This window comes from Hevea brasiliensis, chromosome 5 (assembly GCF_030052815.1).
Source record: "Hevea brasiliensis isolate MT/VB/25A 57/8 chromosome 5, ASM3005281v1, whole genome shotgun sequence".
NCBI classification, from domain to species: Eukaryota; Viridiplantae; Streptophyta; class Magnoliopsida; order Malpighiales; family Euphorbiaceae; genus Hevea; species Hevea brasiliensis.
The window spans coordinates 109,041,135-109,062,085 of NC_079497.1; the positions used below are offsets into that span (position 1 = coordinate 109,041,135).

Consider the following 20,951-nt stretch of genomic DNA (forward strand, 5'->3'; position numbering starts at 1 on the left):
AGAAGTGTTATGAAGTGTTTGGATCATGTTAGAATACTTAGACCATTAGATGGTTGTAACTAATTAGAAATCTTAACCCTTTAGGAGGCTAGAGTTAGAATCCAATGTAAATTGTTATTAAAAAAAATAGTATAATTAAAATATGTCATCACTCATAAAAATAAATAAATAAAGACTATTAAATAAAATATAAAAGTGCCATCATATCGATCAATAACAAAGGCAAATAAAAAAAATAAAGATAAAAGGAAATATATGAAGAATCAAAATTGGAAACTCATCTTTGTATATATAAACAAATTTTAAGAATGAGAGTAAAAAATTTGAATAAAAATAATAAAAAATATAACAAATCAAAAAACAATTTGAAAGCATTAAATGATAGAAAAAAGCTTGGTAATTTACAAATGGCACAAAATCCTGACTATTTATAGGAAAAATGATGAAAAAAAATTTAATTCAATCATTAAATAATTTTAATTTGAAAACTTTATACCATTAACTTTTGCATTGAAAGTTTGGCTATTCAACAATCAATGACCACTAAATATAATTTATTATTTTATTCTTTTAATTCATACGAAACATAAAACATTAATATAATAGTATTAAAAAAAGTAATAATTAATAAATTATATATATATATATATATATTACAATAAAAATATCAAAAATAACTAAAAAAGCATAAAATTAATAATATTAAATTAATATGTGAAAAATAAAATTTTATTTCAATCGTTTATTAATTATATTATAAAAATATCAAAAAAATAATTAAAAATTAAAAATTAATAAAAATATAAATGATGCGTAAGTAATAACAAAAGCATTGTGAAATGATTTATATTAACTAAAATAATGATATTAATCATTCATTAATTTTATTATAAAAAATAAGAAAATAATATAAAATTGAATAGTAATAGAAATTTAAATAAAACATTAAAGTAAATACCATTAAAAGAGAAATATATATATATATATATATATATTTGTGTTTCCCAGTGGCAGCTGGTGAAGACGTTTTCAATTACACTTTCAGCCGTCCTGAAGTGATGAGAGTTTTTATTAAGCTAATAATCCTATTTAAATTAAAATTAATTAATTAAGTTATTCTATGTTAAATAGTATTTTCCTAATCGATTTAAGATTTAACTTTCGGATTTTTGTTAATAAAAAATATTTGGTAGGCTAATTTCTCTTTACTTTTATTCTTTGTGTTGAATGTATATCATCTCCCTCATTCTCTCGAGATTTTCTGTTTGGTTATAGCATGGAGATAAGGCTTAGCTAAAGCTAGCGTGAGCTTTTTAATTAATAGTATTGCATAAATTTTATGAATTAAATTCAGTATTATCTTTTTTTTTTTTTCTTTCTGTGTTGTTTTTTTAGTGAAAATGGCAAAAACTAAGGCTTCCTCAAAAAAGCAGCAAAAGCGTGGTATCGATTTCAAGGTGATTGCTAGCAACACTCTACCATTCCTGCTTTATGTACTGAATTTTATGCCTTTTATTGATGGATTTCTTTTATTGTTTATAGAAAATTAAGCGGAAGCTTGGCAGGAAATTGCTACCGCCTAAGAATGCTACAAACACTGAAATTAAATCCAAAGGTAAAATAAAATATATAAGGCTTTGCATTTTCTTTTTTTTTTTGTTTTTAATTAGTCGCAAAATTGTTTGTTTCGCTGGAAGATATTCCTTTTGAAGAAAAAATTGTTAGATTTTCAAAACGACGCGTCGTTTAGGTGCCCAGTTGTTAACAGACTTCGGATTTAAATACACTTTTTCAACTTCTCCATCGCTAGTTGATGGAAGCAGATGAGCTTAGTTTGATTGGGTATAACTGTGTTGTTTGTAACTGAATCCCGAGTAACGGTAGCTTCTAAATATATAAATAATGTATAAAGTTGTGTTGAAAATAATTCAGAAATCCTTTATCCCTCTCCCTCTTCCTCGTCTTTCTTCAATCTTTCTTCTATTCTTTTTCCTTTCTTCTCCCATTTTTTCTATTTTCTATCGTTTCCTTTGGGTTGTGGCTCTGCCCCAACATTTGGTATTGGAGCTGCAAGATCCTGAGTCTCAACGATTCTGTGGACAGTTGATTGCCGATTCAAGAGGGTAACGCACCTAACCTAATCTCGAAGAATTCTAAGATGGGTATTCGTGTTTCTTGATAAGAAAGAATCCTAAGATGGGCATCTTTTCTAGCCGCAAAACTGTGAATAAATGTGGGGATTTGTGGCTGGAAATCTAATGTTTTTATGATCTTGAAGGAACAAGAATGGGAAATTTGGAGAAGAAACAGAGAAAGTTAAATCATTGTCAATTAACTGTGCATCTTTTAAAGGTATTGATACGAGAATATGCCAGCTGAAATTGTTGAAGTAGTCAGGACACGTGCCATGCTTTACTTGGGTTTAGGAAAGATGGTTACTAGTCTTTTATTTTGAGCTGGCTATATGAGCTATTGTTGTAATCCAGATTTTCATCTTGAATGATGTTGTGAAATGTGTTCTTCTCCCTCATGAATTCTCTCAATTTTCTCTCTGTCTTCTGTTTCTGTAAAAATCCATAACAATGGTATCAGAGCAAATGACCCTCGGCCATGGATTTTGCTGCTGCTATTCTTCCTTTCCGTTTCCTCTTTTCTCGAACCTAGGGTTCTTCTAAATTCTCCTCTATTCTTTCTGATCTTTTCATTCCTTTATCTTCTTGCCTATTCTTCTTTCTTGGTCATTCTCATTCTCCTCTCTCAATCTGTTTTTCTTTCCGTCTTTTCTTGGTTACAAACAGAGCTGCTAGATCCTTAGCCAGGATGGAAGATATGAAATCACAAGATTTTGTACAAAAATTCACTGTCATGATGCAAGAATTAGAACAACGACAGGAGGTTTTGCAAAAGGAAGCAGAGCAACGACATCAAGAAGCTTTGGAAGAAATTAAAGCGTTGCTTACTGGTATAAGTTTTCGCAATATGAATATCGTCAATAATATAACTCAAGGTGAATCCACAAAAGCAAGGGAAGATCCATTAGAGGATTTAAAGAATTTGAAACAAGAATTTACCTTGTAAGATTATTGGAATTCCTTTAACCAGTTGTATTCAAAAGCTAGAATTCAAGAAAGAGAAAGCATTGAATTTTTTCCTCTCTGGACTGGTTGATGAGTTGCAATTGGCAGTGAAGATGTTTAAGCCAAGGACACTTTCAGAGGCTTATTCACTGGCTAGGTTGCAAGAGGTAACTGTGGCAACAATCAAGAATAATGTCAATCCAGATACTAAACCCACAATCTTTGTTACTGCTTCATTCCCTCCTTCCACTCCATCCAATCTCCAATCTAATTTTCCTAAGCTCTCGGGTTCTGGAGACAAATTTGATCTTTTGCCAATACCCATCATTCAGTTACCAAAACTACCCGGTGTACCTCCAAGAAATCCAAAATTGGAGTATCAATGGAAGTTCTCTTCCTAAATCTGTTAAGGTTTATGAAGGTAAAGCATATGTTCTTGTTACTAAAAAAACTGACCAGCACAAAAAGAGAGTTGGTGGGAAAAAACAGTACATGAACTATGGGAATTATGGTGAGTTTGATTTGGGTGCTCATGAAAAATACAGGAATTATGAGAACTGTGTTGACTTTGATTTGAGTGACCATGATTACATCACCCTTAAAGAAGATGAGTTTGAGAGATGGAAAAGGCAGAGGAAGAAATTTTATGGGCGTGTGAATTTGCTGTATAAAAAAATATATAAAAGCTATAGAAACATTTCAATTCTGGATCATATTGGTTTATTCAAGAATCTCAAGATGCCTGTTCTCAAGCATTAATAATGCTGCAAATCTGCTCCTCATTCATTGAATATTTTTTTTTTCCCCAGTTGATGCTTCCTAGAAATGTGCAGATGAGTTGATATATCAGTTTCCTGCATTCCTTGAGGACAAGGAATCTGAAGGGGGAAGTATTGATACGAGAATATGCCAGCTGAAATTGTTGAAGTAGTCAGGACACGTGCCATGCTTTACTTGGGTTTAGGAAAGATGGTTACGAGTCTTTTATTTTGAGCTGGCTATATGAGCTATGGTTGTAATCCAGATTTTCATCTTGAATGATATTGTGAAATGTGTTCTTCTCCCTCATGAATTCTCTCTATTTTCTCTCTGTGTTCTGTTTCTGTAAAAATCCATAACAGGTGTTCACGTGTCTTTATGCAGTGGAAGTTCTGAAATTGTTTGTTTCACTCGTAGATATTCTTTTTGAAGAAAAAAAAAATGGTTAGATTCTTTTTTTTTTTCCTATGCTAAAGCAAATGATAGATGTATCGTTTGATAGCATTTATCTTTAAAGAAAGTTATTTCTATGTGTTAATCCAATAAATCCTTCCACAGAACTACAGTTAAAATGTAATTACGTAAAATTGTAACTTTATTAGTATAGTATGTCCAAGAAGAATGAAATCCCAATGGTTTTTCATGCCTTTACAACCAATATCTTCTAAGATGAATGGACCCTTTATATGCTATTATGTTCAGTTATAAGTGGCTTTCTGTGAGTAATACGATTGTCGAAAATTTACTTGAATGTATTATGGGCAGCAATTATTATTCCTGAGCAAAGTGTGGCATCAGACAAAATGAGTTTAGCTGTGAGCAAGAAAGGCTTGACTTTGAAAGAGCTTCTTCAACGAACTTCCCATCGCAATGCAAAAGTTCATAAAGGTAGCCCCATTACTACTGCACTTTTGCATTATTGTAAACGGCCTCCTTTTAAAAGTTCAAGGTAGTGAATGAGATCTGAAAATATAAAACTCTGGTTATCAGGAAATGTAGGAGAAAAGAAGTTAGTAGAATATCCTCATTTGGGTATCAGGTGGGAAACAAAACAAGTAAATGACATACTATATGTTATGGAACTTAGAGTAATTTTATTCCTATCCCTTGGGAAAACATTGGTTCTTAGAAAACAGTAAAAGGATGATGATATCATTGCATGCATATCTGCTAGGAAATCAATGTTTCCAATGGTTCAACTGAATACTGGTTTCTCTTACGGCTGAAAATTTGTCTGCCTTTTTGTCTTTGTTATCTACTTGACTACTGAATTATTCTTTTATGTTTATGGGGAATTTTTTTGTTTAATTTTTAAAGTCAAATCATATGTGTAAGTTGGTCATGTGAATCATAAAATGTAGAGGCTTTAGTGCTTCCACTATTGGTTCTTGAATCTTTGATTGAATTTACCAATTAAATTACTTGAAGGATTCATGAGTCTTTGATGCTGACAAGAGTTTTGTTGTTTATTATATCCCATTCCTTTTGCAGATGCATTGATGGGTATGAAGGATTTATTCCTTATGTATCCGGAAGAGCTCAAATTGAACATGCATGAAGTTATACAAAAACTATGTGGACGTTTTGGAGATGAGGATAAAATGGTTCGAGAAACCCTTTATCAACTTCTCAAATCAGTAATTTTTCCTACCTGCAACGAGGTAATTCTCCATTTTTGCTACTGCTTGAAAGCTCATACTTGTAGTGGTTGTGAATTGGACACCTTAAAAGGGAAGTCTTTAAATTTGGCTCCATAAGTTATGTGTGGTAAACACTTTTTTATTTTATTTCATTTTGCAGTCTAACTTCTTTATTGTAACTTCTTTTATTGTTTGGGATAGCAAGTTTCCCATCTATCTGTTTATGACCCATAGCATGAGACAACTGTATTTGATCATTTTGTTAATGCTTGTTTGGAGCATATTGATATTGCTAGAAAAACAGTTCTTGGAAGATTCTATTGCTTAGTTTTTGTGTGGGTTTTTCTATGCTTGACGTTAGGCAAAATGTTTAAAGTTGTGCACACTCTATGCACAAATTGTCATGTATGAATCTTGACCATGTCCAATTTGTATAAAATTAGTGACTAGATACATATTCATACTATACTTCCTACCCTAGGACCATAAATTAGTGCTTATCACTTTTATTTATAGTGTTTTTTTCTTTCATTTTGAAGACTTATAGTTGATATGAACTGGAAATTTCCTCTAATAGTTTACATCTTGAAGATGCCTAATGATTCTTGGATTTGAATGGAGTAATAATTTCAAAACGACAAAGATTTGCATCTTAACATATTTTAGAAAAGTCAAGAAATATGGGTGCCCTGTTTCTTTCCTCTAATACGGATTTTCCAATGCATTGGTAGAATTTTCTGTTGTCTAGTTGTTTGCAGAGTCAATATCCAGGTCAGAAAACTGTTTGTTGGTATGTGAATACAACCTCAAACGAGAATAAATATTTACAGTTTCTTTTCATTTCACATTGAGGAATAATTCATAGATGAGGATGAGGATGTAATTTGTAGGATCAAACCAAGATGGATGAAATGGAGGAGTGTGACGAGTGTTCTATGCGACCATAGGATACTTGACAAAGTGAAAGCAAGTTTTTTAGAATTGTGGTTAGGCCTGCTATATTGCATGAGAGTGAATGTTGTGCACCTAACGTACAACACACCCACAAAATGAGTGTGGTGGAAATGCAAATGTGCAGATGGATGTCTGGTAACACGATAATGGATAAAATTAGGGATAACCATTTGCTCTCTCTCTCTCTCTCTCTCTCTCTCTTGTGGTCACAAGTTCATGTTTTTGGGTGCTTAACTTCAGCTGCTCTTTCTCTCTCTCTCTCTCTTTTTTTTTCTTTGGGTATGGTCCTTTTGCCTTTCCAATGAGGCATCCTGTCATTGATTGTTGTTATATTATTCTTTATCATCATTACTCCATCCTTTGCTTTAACAGTTGTTTCTCCGCTCTACTTGTCCAGGATATGCCTTTCATTCATTTAATGATGGGATACATTTTTGTCGCAATGGCAAATTTAGCAATTGAAGTTCGGCTTATGGCTTTCAAGTTTTTTGATCTCATTGTACAGTATTATCCAGCTGCATTTTCATTACATGGTGAAAAGGTATCTTAATTTGGATCATGCTATTCAGACATTTGGGGTGCATCATTCATGCTTCATTTCTTAACACACACACACACACACACACGCTATTGATGTCCATAGCTGGTGGTCAAAGCTGCATAATGTTTTGACTCCAAATGTCAAAATTTTGTTGGAAGTATTCATTTCTCATAAAATTACAAGACAATGGGTCATAACAATGTTGAAATAGAAAGGAAAATGAACAATTTATACATGGTATAACTATAAGAGTGCATAATGACCACATATACATTATTGTAGTTTCTCACCTTATGGTTGCTTGAGGGAAATCTTTCTTTTACTTTAAATCCTCAAGATTACTTTGTGTTTCTAGTTTTCTACCTGCATGTTTAGGTTATAGGTGAATCAATTTGTTGGTGCATTAAGTTATAGGACTTCTTTTAGTGGCAAAGCAAGTACACATTCAGTTGTCAATCAACCTCATATATAATCGAATCTTAGAAAAAGTAGGAGATATTGTCAATATTAACTTTAGTTGATAAGATGTTTGCAAATGATGTTGTTTCATTTGTTGTTCATTAACAGGTTCTTCAAAATTATGCGGATATTCTGCAGAAGAACCAGTTCTGTTTAGAAGACAAGGGCAGGCTCAAGAATGTGCTTGTTGGTTTGTTGCGCTGCTTGTCACTGTTGCCATCTAAAAAAGTAGAAGTTGACACATTCAAGAAGGTTCTCTCCAAAAATTAATTGCAAAGTAGAAGTTTTTTCAGTCTTTTTTTTTTCTTCCTTTCTTATTGCCTATTATTTTCTAATAATCTTTTCTTCAATTTGATAGGAAGTCCATAGGCGCGTGTTGCATGCTTATGAGCCTACGAGGCCTACAGATTTTGCTGGTATTGCTCAGCACCATGTTCTTATTTTTCTATGGGTTTTTGTAGAATTACATTTCGCAATGCCATCATTCAGTTTCTGCATTTATGGCCATGTATGTGTTTCCAAATATATAAATACATGTGGTTTTGCGCAGGCAATAATACCAGCAACCTTATCATTTCTGATTTATATATATTCAATTTAACATGATTTTGAGAGTTGTTAGCTACTTTTTGTTTATTTTGTTATTTAGCTCATTGTTTGCATGGCTTCCTATTCTTGTGGAGAAATCAATTCACATCTAATAATTATAACTGATAGCACATTCTTTGCATTCGTGGTAATAAGTGTTACCATATTTATTTACTTTTGTTTGTCGTACTCCCAATATTAGATGGTATTGTACCAAACCTTACATCTTTCTTTTTGTTTGTGTAGATATATCTGTCATCATCAGTAAACTAAAGGATTTATTTCCAGTTTTAGTCAATTGCTTCCAAGACCTCATTCCATTAATTCATAATACGCCACAATTGGATGCACAAACATTTGATTTCTTACATAACATACTTCAGAGCATCAACCTTATAGTCAGATTTTTCGTTTATGCGACTGACAAGGGTTATTCAGAATCATATGCATCTATGTCGGATCAAGGCATCTCATTGGTGCTACTGAAGAAGTTTCTAGGTGTATTTCCGTTCAACGCAGTGCATTCAGAAAAGGTAGGACCTTAGATTTACTTGCAATGTGTTTCTCCATCATTTTGTTTGGCTTAGAAGAATGGAAATAGACAAAAAGATTGAATAAGAAGAGAGAGAGAGAGAGAAAGAGAAAGGGAGACTCAGGAGGTTGAAATGTATAAGGATAATTTCTTTAACATTTGTGGAGGGATTAGAAATGTGAGCTTTTTGGGAGGAAAGTGCTTTCTCCATTTTTCTTTTCTCCTTTGTTTCTCTTCCACTGAACAAATGGAAATATAGCTCTTTTTTCCCCCTACTGCATGTGTTTCTCCCATATCTTTATAGTTTCTATTCTATCTTAGACTCTCTACACGTATCAATTTCTGTTAACTCTTCTCACTGTCATAGTAACTTATCGTTTGTTTTCAATGGCAGGATGATGACCGATATTTTTCCCTGAATGTTGTGATTGCTGAAATATTTTTGCACTTAGATGAATGGATCCGCCCTCCTGCTGAGTTACTAGAGAAATTTCTTGCATTCATGGAGCATGCACTGCTTGACAAGGTCTGACACTCTTGACTTGCACGCCATTGCTATCCTAGAAATGTCAATGAAGAGCTCAATCCAGAGAACTTTGCATCTTGGGCCTATTAATTAGTAATCAATATGATGCTTTATTCCTTCTTAAATGGATTTAGAATTATTTCATGGTAGTACATTTTTATAGGAACTTATAATTCTCTTGGAAATAGAGTAGTCAGATATATTTTGCTAGGACTGCTTCAAGTCACACAATCATTTTGATTAATACATCATAAGGGAAGCAGATAATTGTCAAGAGCTACCTTCAGCGGCAGCCAGAGGATAGAAGTCACTTGAAAATTGAAATATAAGAATATAAGATGAAACACTTGATTTTCTGATAATTTCATTCATAACTATGGCTCCAAACTTCTTGCAGATGAATCTATTAGAGTACCCTCCTTTGAAATTTGGAGTGCTTTATAATTTATAATTGATAGGACTTAGTAGAAAGTCGTATAAGGCTTTGGGGCAGGCTTATGGTTGACTGAATATGATGAGGAAGATTACTTAGAAATGAAGGAATTCATGATGAAATATAAACAATAAATCTGCCAATCACAATTAAAATCACGCCATCCTGGAGAGATTATTATTATTATTATTATTATTAGGTTCTTCTGGAGGTGTGCATGCCTATTACTGTGTTATGAATTGAAGTAACCTCCATTTAGAATTTAAGAAACTAATGTTTGCTGAATACTTCTAAAGTAGCTTCTATTGTAGTTCAATGTTAAAAGCACCCTTCTTAGTTAACTATATGGAAAGCTGAAAACCAAATAACTTCACATATTTTCCGTTAAGAAATGGTTTTATGCTTTTAATTTAAGTACTTTCGGTTATACTTTTTGTCCTTTAAAAAGAAAAACACTGTTCTGAATTAGTTATTGAGATGTTCTGGCATTCTCAATTGAAATCCTCCCCCCACCCCCCATTTTTTTCTTTTATGACCAAGGGGACATTATATCTGTTAGTACCTTACAGATCTTGTATGTGTCTGCATTTATTTCTTTATTAATATTTTCTACAGATCCATGGTGAAACAAGGTCTGGCAGAGAAAAGCAGATGCTTACACTGGTTCATTTTATGCCAAAACTTGTAGCACAAGTGATAGGCGACTGGAAGTCTCGCCTTCTACAGGTTAGACTTGTACTTTCAAGAATTGGACAATTTCTTATTTTCAGCAAATTATGTCAATTGGATCTCTCTTGGTTATGAGATCTATTCTTGCTTTGATGGTTCCTTTTTCGAGGTTTTTGTTCTCAAATATCTGGAGGTTCCCTCAAGAATCATTAAGACTGATAGTGAGGATTTTAAATAATCAAATCTTAATTGCAGGCATTTACAAAGACATTCCTTGATTGCAAACCAGAGTCTTCAGTAAAATTGGCTTGCCTTGCCGCAATTGAAGAAATGCTTTTTTCTGTAAGCTCAACTCCTGACCCCTAGAAAGGCCTGTTCCTTTCCCTAAAATGTTATTCCTATTGTGAGCATTTGTGCTTGGCAATTTCCACTGCAAACCACTGAATCTGTGTCTTGTTTCTCTCTCTTATGTATTTTGTAAAATTCTTAGAGAAAAGGAATGTGGCAACCAGATGGATATGATCCAGAAGTAGTGGGCCCTCTTATTACTTGGATAAGAGAGCTACCTGTGTTGTTAATCCTGCTCGGTGATAGGCATCCATCCTCTTCTGAGGTATCTGGACAAGCTAAAGAATAATTATCATTTGCAACATTACTCAGCGACAGTTTGATACCCTTTTTATGCACTCATCCTTGTAGGCTGTGTTGCATCTTCTGCTTGACCTGGGTCGATTTGCTTCACCGGGTACTTTCCTTGCAAAGGAATACGACGAGGTGCAAAAGTCGCTACAAGAATTTTACTGCACGTATCAAGAAGGTTACTACTGATTGATTGACAATTTCATGCTAGTTACATGCCTATCTGAGCGTAATTAATTGTTTCTTTGTCATGCTTGTATCTATTTAACAGGGGATAAATGTTATGGTCCTTTCACAAGGCTTCCATTGGAGTGTCAAAAACTCTCCATCTATAGTCTTGCTTACTTTTCTCACCTAGATTCACCTTTGCTGACGTCAGTAACTTTATGTTGCCTCCGTGAGTATTACCTGTCCATTAATTTACAGTGTTGGCTAGTTTGATTTAGTTACCCCTGCTGTTGATGCTTTGAGGATCTAGTATAAAATAGCTGAATTACCTATATTTATGAAGTATCAGGCTGTTATATTATTTAATTTCATATTTGATGGTCCTCCTCCTGATTTAGTCATTGAAAACTTTATAGCAGGCATTGCAAGAAAACCCATATCTATGTATACATGCACATTTGCTCACTTATGTAGCATAAATTGTCTCATTAAGGTGCAAAAGTTTTCATTGTGTGGATTGTATAATGATAATGGCATCAAGCCGAAAAAATGCCTAATTCTGATTTTACATAAATATCGGAAAAGAAGTTACTTCCTGAGTTCTGAAGGTTAGGATCATGATATTGTTGAAATACATTATTGTTCCTGGAGGATAAGGTTTTCCTTGAAGTTGAAGCTAACAATTTTTTTCCCACCACAAGGTAGTCAATTATATGTTTAGGAATGTCTGAGCTATATGATCTTATATCCTATCGCATTGAGGCGTTCAGTAAATTTTCTTGACAGTGTGTTATGGGCATTAAAGAAGGGTATGCACATGATACTAATAAAGGAAAAAACTATCCATGTTTATTGAATGTCATGGAATTTATTAATTTCCTATCTTCTTTTCCTTTGCATGTCAGGTCCTGACTTGGATGAAGATGTCTTGTTTCTGATCATAGAACATTTGCATTCAATATTTAGACGCGGCAAAATTGAGATACAGGACCACCTTAGCTTCTTTGTCACGCTAGTCACCCGTTTCAATGTTTTTCCAGGTATGTAGAAGTAAATTCAGCATTACAACTGGCAAGCAAATTTGATGAATGATTTTAGCTAGTTTCTATCTGAAATTATTGATGTCTGCAGAAAATATTCGCTCTGCAATTGAGGAAGGTACAAAGTTCTCAAATCGTGGAACTTTCAAGGAATTGATTGGTGTTGTTTTCTCATGCCTGGAACAGATGGGTGATGCTTCCCTAGTTTTATTTCTATTGGAGAGAGAAATCCTAAAGCAGATTGTAAGTTAATTGCTTCGGTCTCATTTTGTTTATTTCATTCTTTCTTTACACTATATTGTAAGGATTTATAATACTGAAAATTTTTTAGAGGAAATTTTCTAAATGAGCAAATGAATCTTGATTTGTCCTTAAAAATTTAAAATTTCCTTGCAACCTTGAGGCCTTATATTTTTGTTATTGTTTATATTTCAGTTATTAAAGCCCCCTCTAGACAATGCCTGTGCTATGCTAAGGATACTTGTGAGGCTAGACTCCAAACCCACAAGACTTTCTGAAGAAAGTATTATCAATTTGAGCAATTTCATTCCAAGCTACTTGATTGACGTTGTGCATGTGAGTATTTCTCTCTCATGTAATATCTGCCCTCAATTGATTGTTTATTGGAAGACCTGCCATTTTATTTGTTGTTTTGATATTCATAACATCTTTTGTCATCTTGAGAGTTGTTGTGGAATTAGTTTGTTACTCTTCATTTAAGAAAAAAAAAAGGAGGAGGCGGGGTTGGGGGAGGAAGAAAACCCTGAATTTGGAGAGCCCAAGCCCTAGCCAGGCCTATCATGGTCAATACCTGAATTTGTTACGTTCATTTTGCATCTACTATTAGCTGTCAACTATATGTATTTCTAGTTCAGTAAAGATTTCGACATGTTAATACTTTCTTAATGTGTGTACCTTACCTACATGAGCAAAAAGAAGAAAGGGGGCACTCAACAGTATATAACTGAATTTTTTCGTTATACCTGAATTCTGTATATATATATATATATATATATATATATATATATATATATATATATTAGTAATTGGAATGGGAAAATGTCATCTTTTCTTCCCATTTTCAAGTCCTTTTTTGGAATATAAAGAAGTCATTATAAGTTTATTATTTTTGTTGTCCTGATTCTAGGTGGTTTGTGTTGAAATTGTTTTCACATTTTTGCAGTGTATGGGAGGGTTTGATGCAGAACCCAAGGAAGCTCATTTTCGAACGCTGATGGACTATATTGTTCCTTGCTTTTACATGTTTGAAAGTAGTAGAAAGCTCTTGAATCTCGTGTTGAATGGGATGGGTTCAATGATAACTGAAAGTAGAATAAATGATATTGTTAGTGTCCTAATGTTGATGCTTAAGGATGATAAGATGAATCGAATTATTTCTTCATCGAGGGCTGAGTTTGATCATGTTTCACATAGCATACGCTCATTAAAGGTATAGTTTTGCTCAAATGTGTTTGAAATTAGCAGTTACAAAGTGTATGTGATTTAGTTGTAACGTGCATCTGTTTTTCTGCTTTTGCAGTTGGAGGATAGCAGTCTAACTGTTGGGGAAAGGCATAGAATACAATATGCGTTAGAGCAACTAAAGACTGTTAGAAGCTCATTAGATCAAGAGATGCAAAGAGCAAAGCAGGATATGTTACCCTAGTTTATTGCACTACAAGTTTGCAATGGCCTAAAATTTTGAAGTTCACAATTTTGGGAATATAGTAAAAGATGAATAAAAGGGGATAACGTTTTCTATTCATTTTCTTGCTGTACATATAGAGGAACCATAATGGATATAATATTTCATGTCAAAACTTGAGCACATAACATGTCCTTTTTTTGCCAATCTTTTTTAGTTCATCTTCAAAGAAATTTGAATAAGTCGATAGATGGGTAAAAAAATAGTGAATAATCAGCTGTTAATAGAAATTTATCCAAAAAAATATTCAATTTAATTTCTAGCTTATTTTTAACTTTTTATCTAAATTAGTTTAAAATTTTTAATTTAAATAAGTCGACAAATGGATAAAAAAGTAGTGAATAATTATCGATTAGTAAATTATTTTTCAAAATGTACCAAAAAAATAATAAAAATTAAAAATTATAAGCTAAATTTTTGGATTTAAATAAAAAAATTAAGAATTTTCTTTGAGTTAATCTTCTTCTTCTTCTTCTTCTTCTTCTTCTTCTTCTTCTTCTTCTTCTTCTTCTTGTTTTTCTTTTTTTAATGGATTTTGATGGGAAGGTTTTGTTCTTTATGGTTTGATGTATAATCCCCATTGAGAAAAATTATAGGGAAAAAAAATTATTCCACAAAACAATAATCAACAGTTTGATATTCATGTCATATTTTCTTCCAAAACATCGATAAGCAATGGTATTATACAGCTTTTCACAGCATGGGTTATGTTATAAACCAACTGGCTTTCTGCGTATTTGTTAAATTTTAAACAAAAGAGTTGAAGGCAATGAAGGACCTGGAAGTGATGTATTGACAACACCCATTTCAAAGGATCTGTGTCTGAAACCAGAATCGAGGAGTTCTGGGAAAGTTCTCAACAAGAAGAGAAGCTATGCACAGTTCCATTTGGACTTGGGTCAATCTGATTTCAATTTCCGTACATGTTCCGCATGTGGGGTTAAATATGCTCCTGGGGAAGAAGAGGATGAGAAGAACCATAAAACATTTCACAGGAATTACACTCACGGGTTTCAATACAAGTTATATTTCTAGACACTTTCACAGCTAATGAGTTTATTTGGTCTATTTTAATGATTATTTTTATTATCTTGTGGAATTTATAGGGTTGCAGGAATGAAAGGGTCGTTCATATGCCTTGCTCTGAGTTGGGGCGCATTGTTTTGGTGTTAGGCAGTTACTCTCCTGCTCAGAGAAATAAGGTTTGCAGTAGGTCTTTCAGATTCTGGATTTGGGTTTTCAGTGGATCTATAATGAAATTTAGTTTTCATGTGCCTGATGCTTGTGTTTTCAGTGCAGAAGCCTGTACGGTCAACTTTTTAACTGGGGTTCTATTCTTTTTGGCAGGTACAGGAGGTTGTAAAGATGATGGAAATTGAACTTGGTGGTGGATGGATTTTTCATAAGCTCTGTAAGGCAAGAGGTTTCTTGACAATTATCAAATTGTAATCAATTTTTTATAATGCTTTGAATTAGAAATTTTCAATTAAATATGAACTAGTGTTCAGAACATATTCCAATTGCTATTGTGGTTTTTGTTTGAAATACAAATACTAGCTCTATTTGTGTTTGATTAATTTTCTTTCTAGTTTTCTCATGTGGGCTTTGGTAAGTTTTGTCCCCATCTTTTTCCTGTGTTTTGAAAGTAGAACAAATCTTGATTTCCTTTCTCTGGAACCTCTCCCCCATTTTTTTGCAGGTGTATCTATTTATATCTTCTCAGAGAGTTGCTGGTTGTCTAGTTGCTGAACCAATAAAAGAAGCATTCAAAGTCCTTCCTTGTTCAGTGGATAAAAGATCTGATGCTACTAAAAAGAATTCGAAATCAGATTCAACCACTCTTCGATTTGGGGAAATCAAATTGCAGAGGGAAACCACAAAAAAAGCCCCCACTGTCAATTCTCTTGAAGTGTTGGATAGGAAGAGCAATGGAGCTATTGTCTGTGAAGAGAAAGCTGTGTCCGCTATTTGTGGCATTAGAGCAATCTGGGTCACTCCCTCTAACAGAAGAAAGCGCATTGCCGCCCAGTTACTGGATGCTGTGAGGTAAATACGGGCCTTCAACTTGTATTATGATTCTGTTCATTCTTTATGTACCTTTAACTGACTTGGCTGTTTATGATTACTCTTCCGCATATAAGCTCCACACATGCCTATTTAGTAAACTTGCAATTCATTTGTAGTTCTTTTTGCTCCATATATTACTGCCGCTGATATAAGCAAAGAAGAAAATTGATCAGGTAGATGGAATTCTTCACTCGTTATTGAGAGGGTAGCCCACAAAAGCTTGAACCTAAACAAATGTCAACTTGTGAAATTGATTTTTGAGCTGCACTATGTGGTTACAGTTTTATTAAATCCAGCAATTGAAAATTAGAGTTTATATGAGCTTGATTGGTTGGCATTTCCCTGTTTCATAAAATAATGGAAAATTTATAATTTGATTCTTGGGTGTTGTCCTATATTACATTTTAGTCCTTAGGTTTTGAGAAATTAATTATTTAGTTCTTGAATTTTGCATTATATTAAACTTCATTTTTCAGATTTTGAGTGATGAATTATTTAGTCCATTTAATTTTAATATATAGAACAATTTAATCTTTATAATTTTAATGTTTATAACAATTTCATCCATTGAAAGAATAATTAAATTGTTAAATATATTAAAATTACAGGAATTAAAATGTGATATAGCGTAAAATTCAAAAAACTGAATAATTAATTTTAAAAATCTTATGGATTAAAGTGTAATATAGTGTAAAATTTATGAATTAAATAATTAATTTTCTAAAATTTAGGGATTAAAGTGTAATATAAGATAAAGCTTAGGTACTAAATTGTAAATTTTCCTAAAATAACAAAGCAACTATGAGTCAATCTTTGAGAAGAGTCTTGAATTTCTGGTAAAGGGAGTGAACCCATATCCATTTATCTTGTCAATGATTGAAAAACTGTTCAAGTTGCTTTTGATTTGCAATTTGGTTTACATAAGTAGTGGTTGGTTCACTTATTTTTCTCTGCAACCAATGCAAGAAAAGTTTTTGCATAGGTTTTACTCTGCAACAATCTCAGATAGCATTCTCCCCACCAACGTCAGCAGGAAAGGCATTAACATTCAGTTATACTGGAACTGCATCATTCATGGTGTACAACCCTAATGCTGTGGACAGTTGAATGCCATGAAGCAGCAATTATGGTGACTAGTAGTTAGGTGTTGCAGTTTTTAATTATAATTTTGATCACTAGCAGTTGGATTTTCAAATGATTCACAAGCAAGCAGTAGAAAATAAAAATGCCAACGATTCACCTCAACCCTTTACACAAATGAAGCTTTTTATATATAAAAAAAAATGCGCATATGGAGAATTGGTTGTCATAAACTTTTGTATAATGATGAGTAATGATGGTGTTGAGTCTCGTTGAAAGATGAAAGTTGGACATGAAAAATTAATTAAAAGAAAATGCTGCTCATGATGACTACACAATCTGAATCATGTGCTCAATTGCACGTTCTGGACTCCTTCCCTCTTAGAATCCTTTTTCATCAATGTCAGATACATATATATAGGTGCTACTTAAAATAATATCACGTGTGAAATAATTGACTTAGATGAAAAGTATTTTTCTTAGCACCAAGAGTTTATTTAATTTAACTATTGAATATAATTAATGAATATAAATTTTCTTTACTCTTTTCTTAATATACCCTTCATTTATATTAGTCCATTAAAAATTAAATTATTTATGTTACTAAATTATCCTTAGGACTAATAAATTTTACTTTTTTCAATACATATTAAATAGGAGTACATTTGTAAGTTAATAAATAATTAAAACAAAGTAAACTAAATTCATGTAACTAGGTTAAGCACATGAATTAAGAAGATTAGATAATGGGATACATCTTGAGATGTGTACAATGGATGTATGCATAATATAAGATCATGGAAAGGGAGTGGAAATTATTATAAAGATGGAAGTGATATGAATATACAGAGATGAAGTGGAAAAAGCTATAGAAATGTATTGAATGATTATGATTTTGCTATCTTATTTATTTTATTACTCTCTTTTCCTTCTATCTATTTAAGAGCATAACAATAATTGCTAACTGATAATCAAAATTAAATAAAAATAATAAAATAATTTCAATTTAATATGATTTTGATCAATTCAATATGATCCTCATTTCATTCGAGACTCCAAAACCGTACATGCCTCTAATACTTGTAACGGTTTTAATGCCAAGAAACACGCTTCATTGATATTTCTAATTAACATTTTCAGGCTACTTCATGCTGAAGAAGACCCAATATCCACTTTGTTATAAGTCTCATTTCTGTGCAGAACAACTCTTTGGTATGAATATTCAAAGAAAGAATTCCAGTTAATGTTTATGCAGTAAGGTTTACTCACAAGCTCCACCACTCGTTCTGGTAACATCCATGACCAATCCTTGAATATCCATCTCCCAATAGGTTGATCTCTTCCTCCTTCCTTCCCAGTAAACTTAATCAGGAACCTACATTTTACAAGATTTTGATTGAAGAAGCATATGGGCAATGTTCAGAACATGAGAGGAAAAGTGCCTACAGAAATGCCTCCTAACTCCTGAATATTGATTCATTAACAAAACAAAATAACTAGCAGATTTGAAGCAGTATGGACAGAACAGCTCTACCTCAGCAATTAGTTCAACATGAGAAATTACTGAACTATCTTTAGGGTAAATCGCAAAGGGATTACATAAATTTTAATAATACGCAAAGTTTTGTAACAGGTAGACAGGCTACAACTGGAGACAAGCACCATATCAGGCAACAAATAAACCACCCTGTAAATGAGTTTAGTGATATATGCAGCAGAGCACGTCTTCCAATTCATAAATGCCCCTAAAGCGTGCAAGTAAGATAATCAACATTCATCGAAAACAACCCTACCTCTGCAAGAAACTCAGCTGAAGTAACTCCTGTTTCTTTCCTTAGTTCTCTCATTGCTGCAAATCTAAGGTCCTCCCATTCATCGGCACCACCCTGTAAAACACAAACTCATGATTCATGAAACAAATGCAATATAAAACCTTTTCTATTCTAACATTAACAGAACACTTTCGTGTAAGGCATCTAGTCTCAAAAATTATAATGGTCAGTGAAAAATGTTAACAGCACCAATTCACTAAGCATTACTGCATTAAGCAAGCATCAATCATAAAACCCCACCCACAAACCTCTCACCCTCTGATAAAGCCATGAACAACTCATAAAAATGCTGTCAAATTAACTAGCAAATCCTTTAATCAGACAGTTTCGAATTCAATTCTTCAAAACATTACCCCATTGCATTTCTCATCAATTCAAATTAAGCTAAAAATAAATGAATCTACCTGATGCTTTTGCCATGTGTCCGGTATGTTCATCCTCAATGATCTACAAATCAAGCCAAAATTCGTGTAATTAACAACCCTAATAACAATTATCTTTGTATAAACACCAATATTTCGCTAAAGTTCTAACCTTTTTGGAGGCATTGACGAGACAAATTCGAACAATCTTTCTGTACCCTTGAGGAGGCGTTTCCATCGATAAGGCTGTTACAGATAACGAAGTAGAAACCTTCTAGGATTTATTCTTCCACGTGAACAATGGCACGCCCGCAAATTTGCCAAGTTTTGAACGGCAACTTCGACCTGAGAAGCGATAATATTGAGGATTTCGTGGAAGCTCATGCGACCCCATTGCGATGCATCCTCTCGCGCGCTCTAGTTTTTAATTCATGCTATTCCGAAAAATTAAGAATCACATTTTTAATATAGAATTATTGAATTATTTAAAAAAATTAGAAAATGCTAAAAGATAATTAATTTTGATAAACTTAATACTTAATTATTGAAAAAATTTAATATGAAAATATATAAATTAATAAAATAATAAATTATTAAATTTATATATTTATAAAATATTGACAATTATAAAATTATAATTTTTTTATAATAAATTTCTCTTCTATAATTTTTTATTTTTATTGATATATTTTTATTTTTATTAATTTATTCTAAAAATTATAAATGCACGTACAATACATATGTCATGAAAATAAAAAATTATTATATTATTATAATAACAATCAATATATTCTATAAAAAATTAATAAAAAATTATATATAAAAATATTAAATTACGGATACATACAACGAGTGAAGAAAATGTACAACACACATTTAAAAAAAATAGTATAATTAAAATATGTAATCACTCATAAAAATAAATAAATAAAGACTTTTAAATAAAATATAAAAGTACCATCATAACGATCAATAACAAAGGTAAATAAAAAAAATAAAGATAAAAGGAAATATATGAAGAATCAAAATTAGAAACTCATCTTTGTATATATAAACAAATTTTAAGAATGAGAGTAAAAAATTTGAATAAAAATAATAAAAAAAATAACAAATCAAAAAATAATTTGAAAGCATTAAATGATAGAAAAAAGCTTGGTAATTTACAAATGGCACAAAATACTGACTATTTATAGGAAAAATGATGAAAAAAAATTCAAAATAAATTTAATTCAATCATTAAATAATTTTAATTTGAAAACTTTATACCATTAACTTTTGCATTGAAAGTTTGGCTATTCAATAATCAATGACCACTAAATATAATTTATTATTTTATTCTTTTAATTCATACGGAACATAAAACATTAATATAATAGTATTAAAAAAAGTAATAAGTAATAAATTATATATATATTACAATAAAAATATCAAAAATAACTAAAAAAGCATAAAATTAATAATATTAAATTCATATGTGAAAAATAAAATTTTATTTCAATCGTTTATTAATTATATTATAAAAATATCAAAAAAATATTTAAAAATTAATAAAAATATAAATGATGCGTAAGTAATAACAAAAGCATTGTGAAATGATTTATATTAACTAAAATAGTGATATTAATCATTCATTAATTTTATTATAAAAAATAAGAAAACAATATAAAATTGAATATTAATAGAAATTTAAATAAAATATTAAAGTAAATACCATTAAAAGAGAAATATATATATATATATATATATATATATATATATATATATATATATATATATATATATATATATATATATATATATATATATATATATATTTGTGTTGCCCAGTGACAGCTGGTGAAGACGTTTCCAAGTACACTTTCAGCAGTCCTAAAGTGATG

At 31.8% G+C, this 20,951-nt stretch overlaps 2 protein-coding genes and 1 long non-coding RNA gene across 5 annotated transcripts; 2 read left to right on the top strand and 1 right to left on the bottom strand.

Moving 5' to 3' along the window:
* Positions 1-1,399: 1,399 nt before the first annotated feature.
* Positions 1,400-13,790, top strand: LOC131169038 (uncharacterized). 3 transcript variants are annotated; one of them, XM_058147380.1, is made up of 19 exons: positions 1,400-1,457; positions 1,543-1,615; positions 4,602-4,724; positions 5,328-5,497; positions 6,828-6,971; positions 7,539-7,682; positions 7,789-7,846; positions 8,265-8,551; positions 8,945-9,076; positions 10,125-10,235; positions 10,434-10,520; positions 10,669-10,791; positions 10,878-10,995; positions 11,089-11,214; positions 11,891-12,025; positions 12,117-12,268; positions 12,461-12,601; positions 13,209-13,475; positions 13,566-13,790. In XM_058147380.1, the coding sequence occupies exons 1-19, from the start codon at positions 1,401-1,403 to the stop codon at positions 13,689-13,691; spliced, it is 2,574 nt and encodes an 857-aa protein (XP_058003363.1). In that variant the 5' UTR covers position 1,400; the 3' UTR covers positions 13,692-13,790. The 3 variants fall into 3 exon arrangements, with proteins under 3 accessions (XP_058003363.1, XP_058003361.1, XP_058003362.1); XM_058147379.1 differs by lacking the exons at positions 1,400-1,457; positions 1,543-1,615; positions 4,602-4,724 and having other exon boundaries at positions 5,309-5,497; positions 8,457-8,551; XM_058147378.1 differs by lacking the exons at positions 1,400-1,457; positions 1,543-1,615; positions 4,602-4,724; positions 11,089-11,214 and having other exon boundaries at positions 5,308-5,497.
* A 130-nt stretch (positions 13,791-13,920) lies between these two features.
* LOC131180152 (protein CHROMOSOME TRANSMISSION FIDELITY 7-like) lies at positions 13,921-16,904 on the top strand. The gene is made up of 7 exons (XM_058147777.1): positions 13,921-13,924; positions 14,497-14,740; positions 14,845-14,932; positions 15,078-15,175; positions 15,320-15,338; positions 15,430-15,771; positions 16,803-16,904. The coding sequence occupies exons 1-7, from the start codon at positions 13,921-13,923 to the stop codon at positions 16,902-16,904; spliced, it is 897 nt and encodes a 298-aa protein (XP_058003760.1).
* Positions 16,905-17,966: 1,062 nt separating this feature from the next.
* On the bottom strand, positions 17,967-19,451 carry LOC131179965 (uncharacterized). The gene is made up of 4 exons (XR_009148974.1): positions 19,244-19,451; positions 19,114-19,156; positions 18,671-18,763; positions 17,967-18,252 (listed from the first exon to the last, which is right to left on the bottom strand). It is a non-coding gene; the product is annotated as an uncharacterized LOC131179965 (long non-coding RNA).
* Between the last annotated feature and the right edge of the window lie 1,500 nt (positions 19,452-20,951).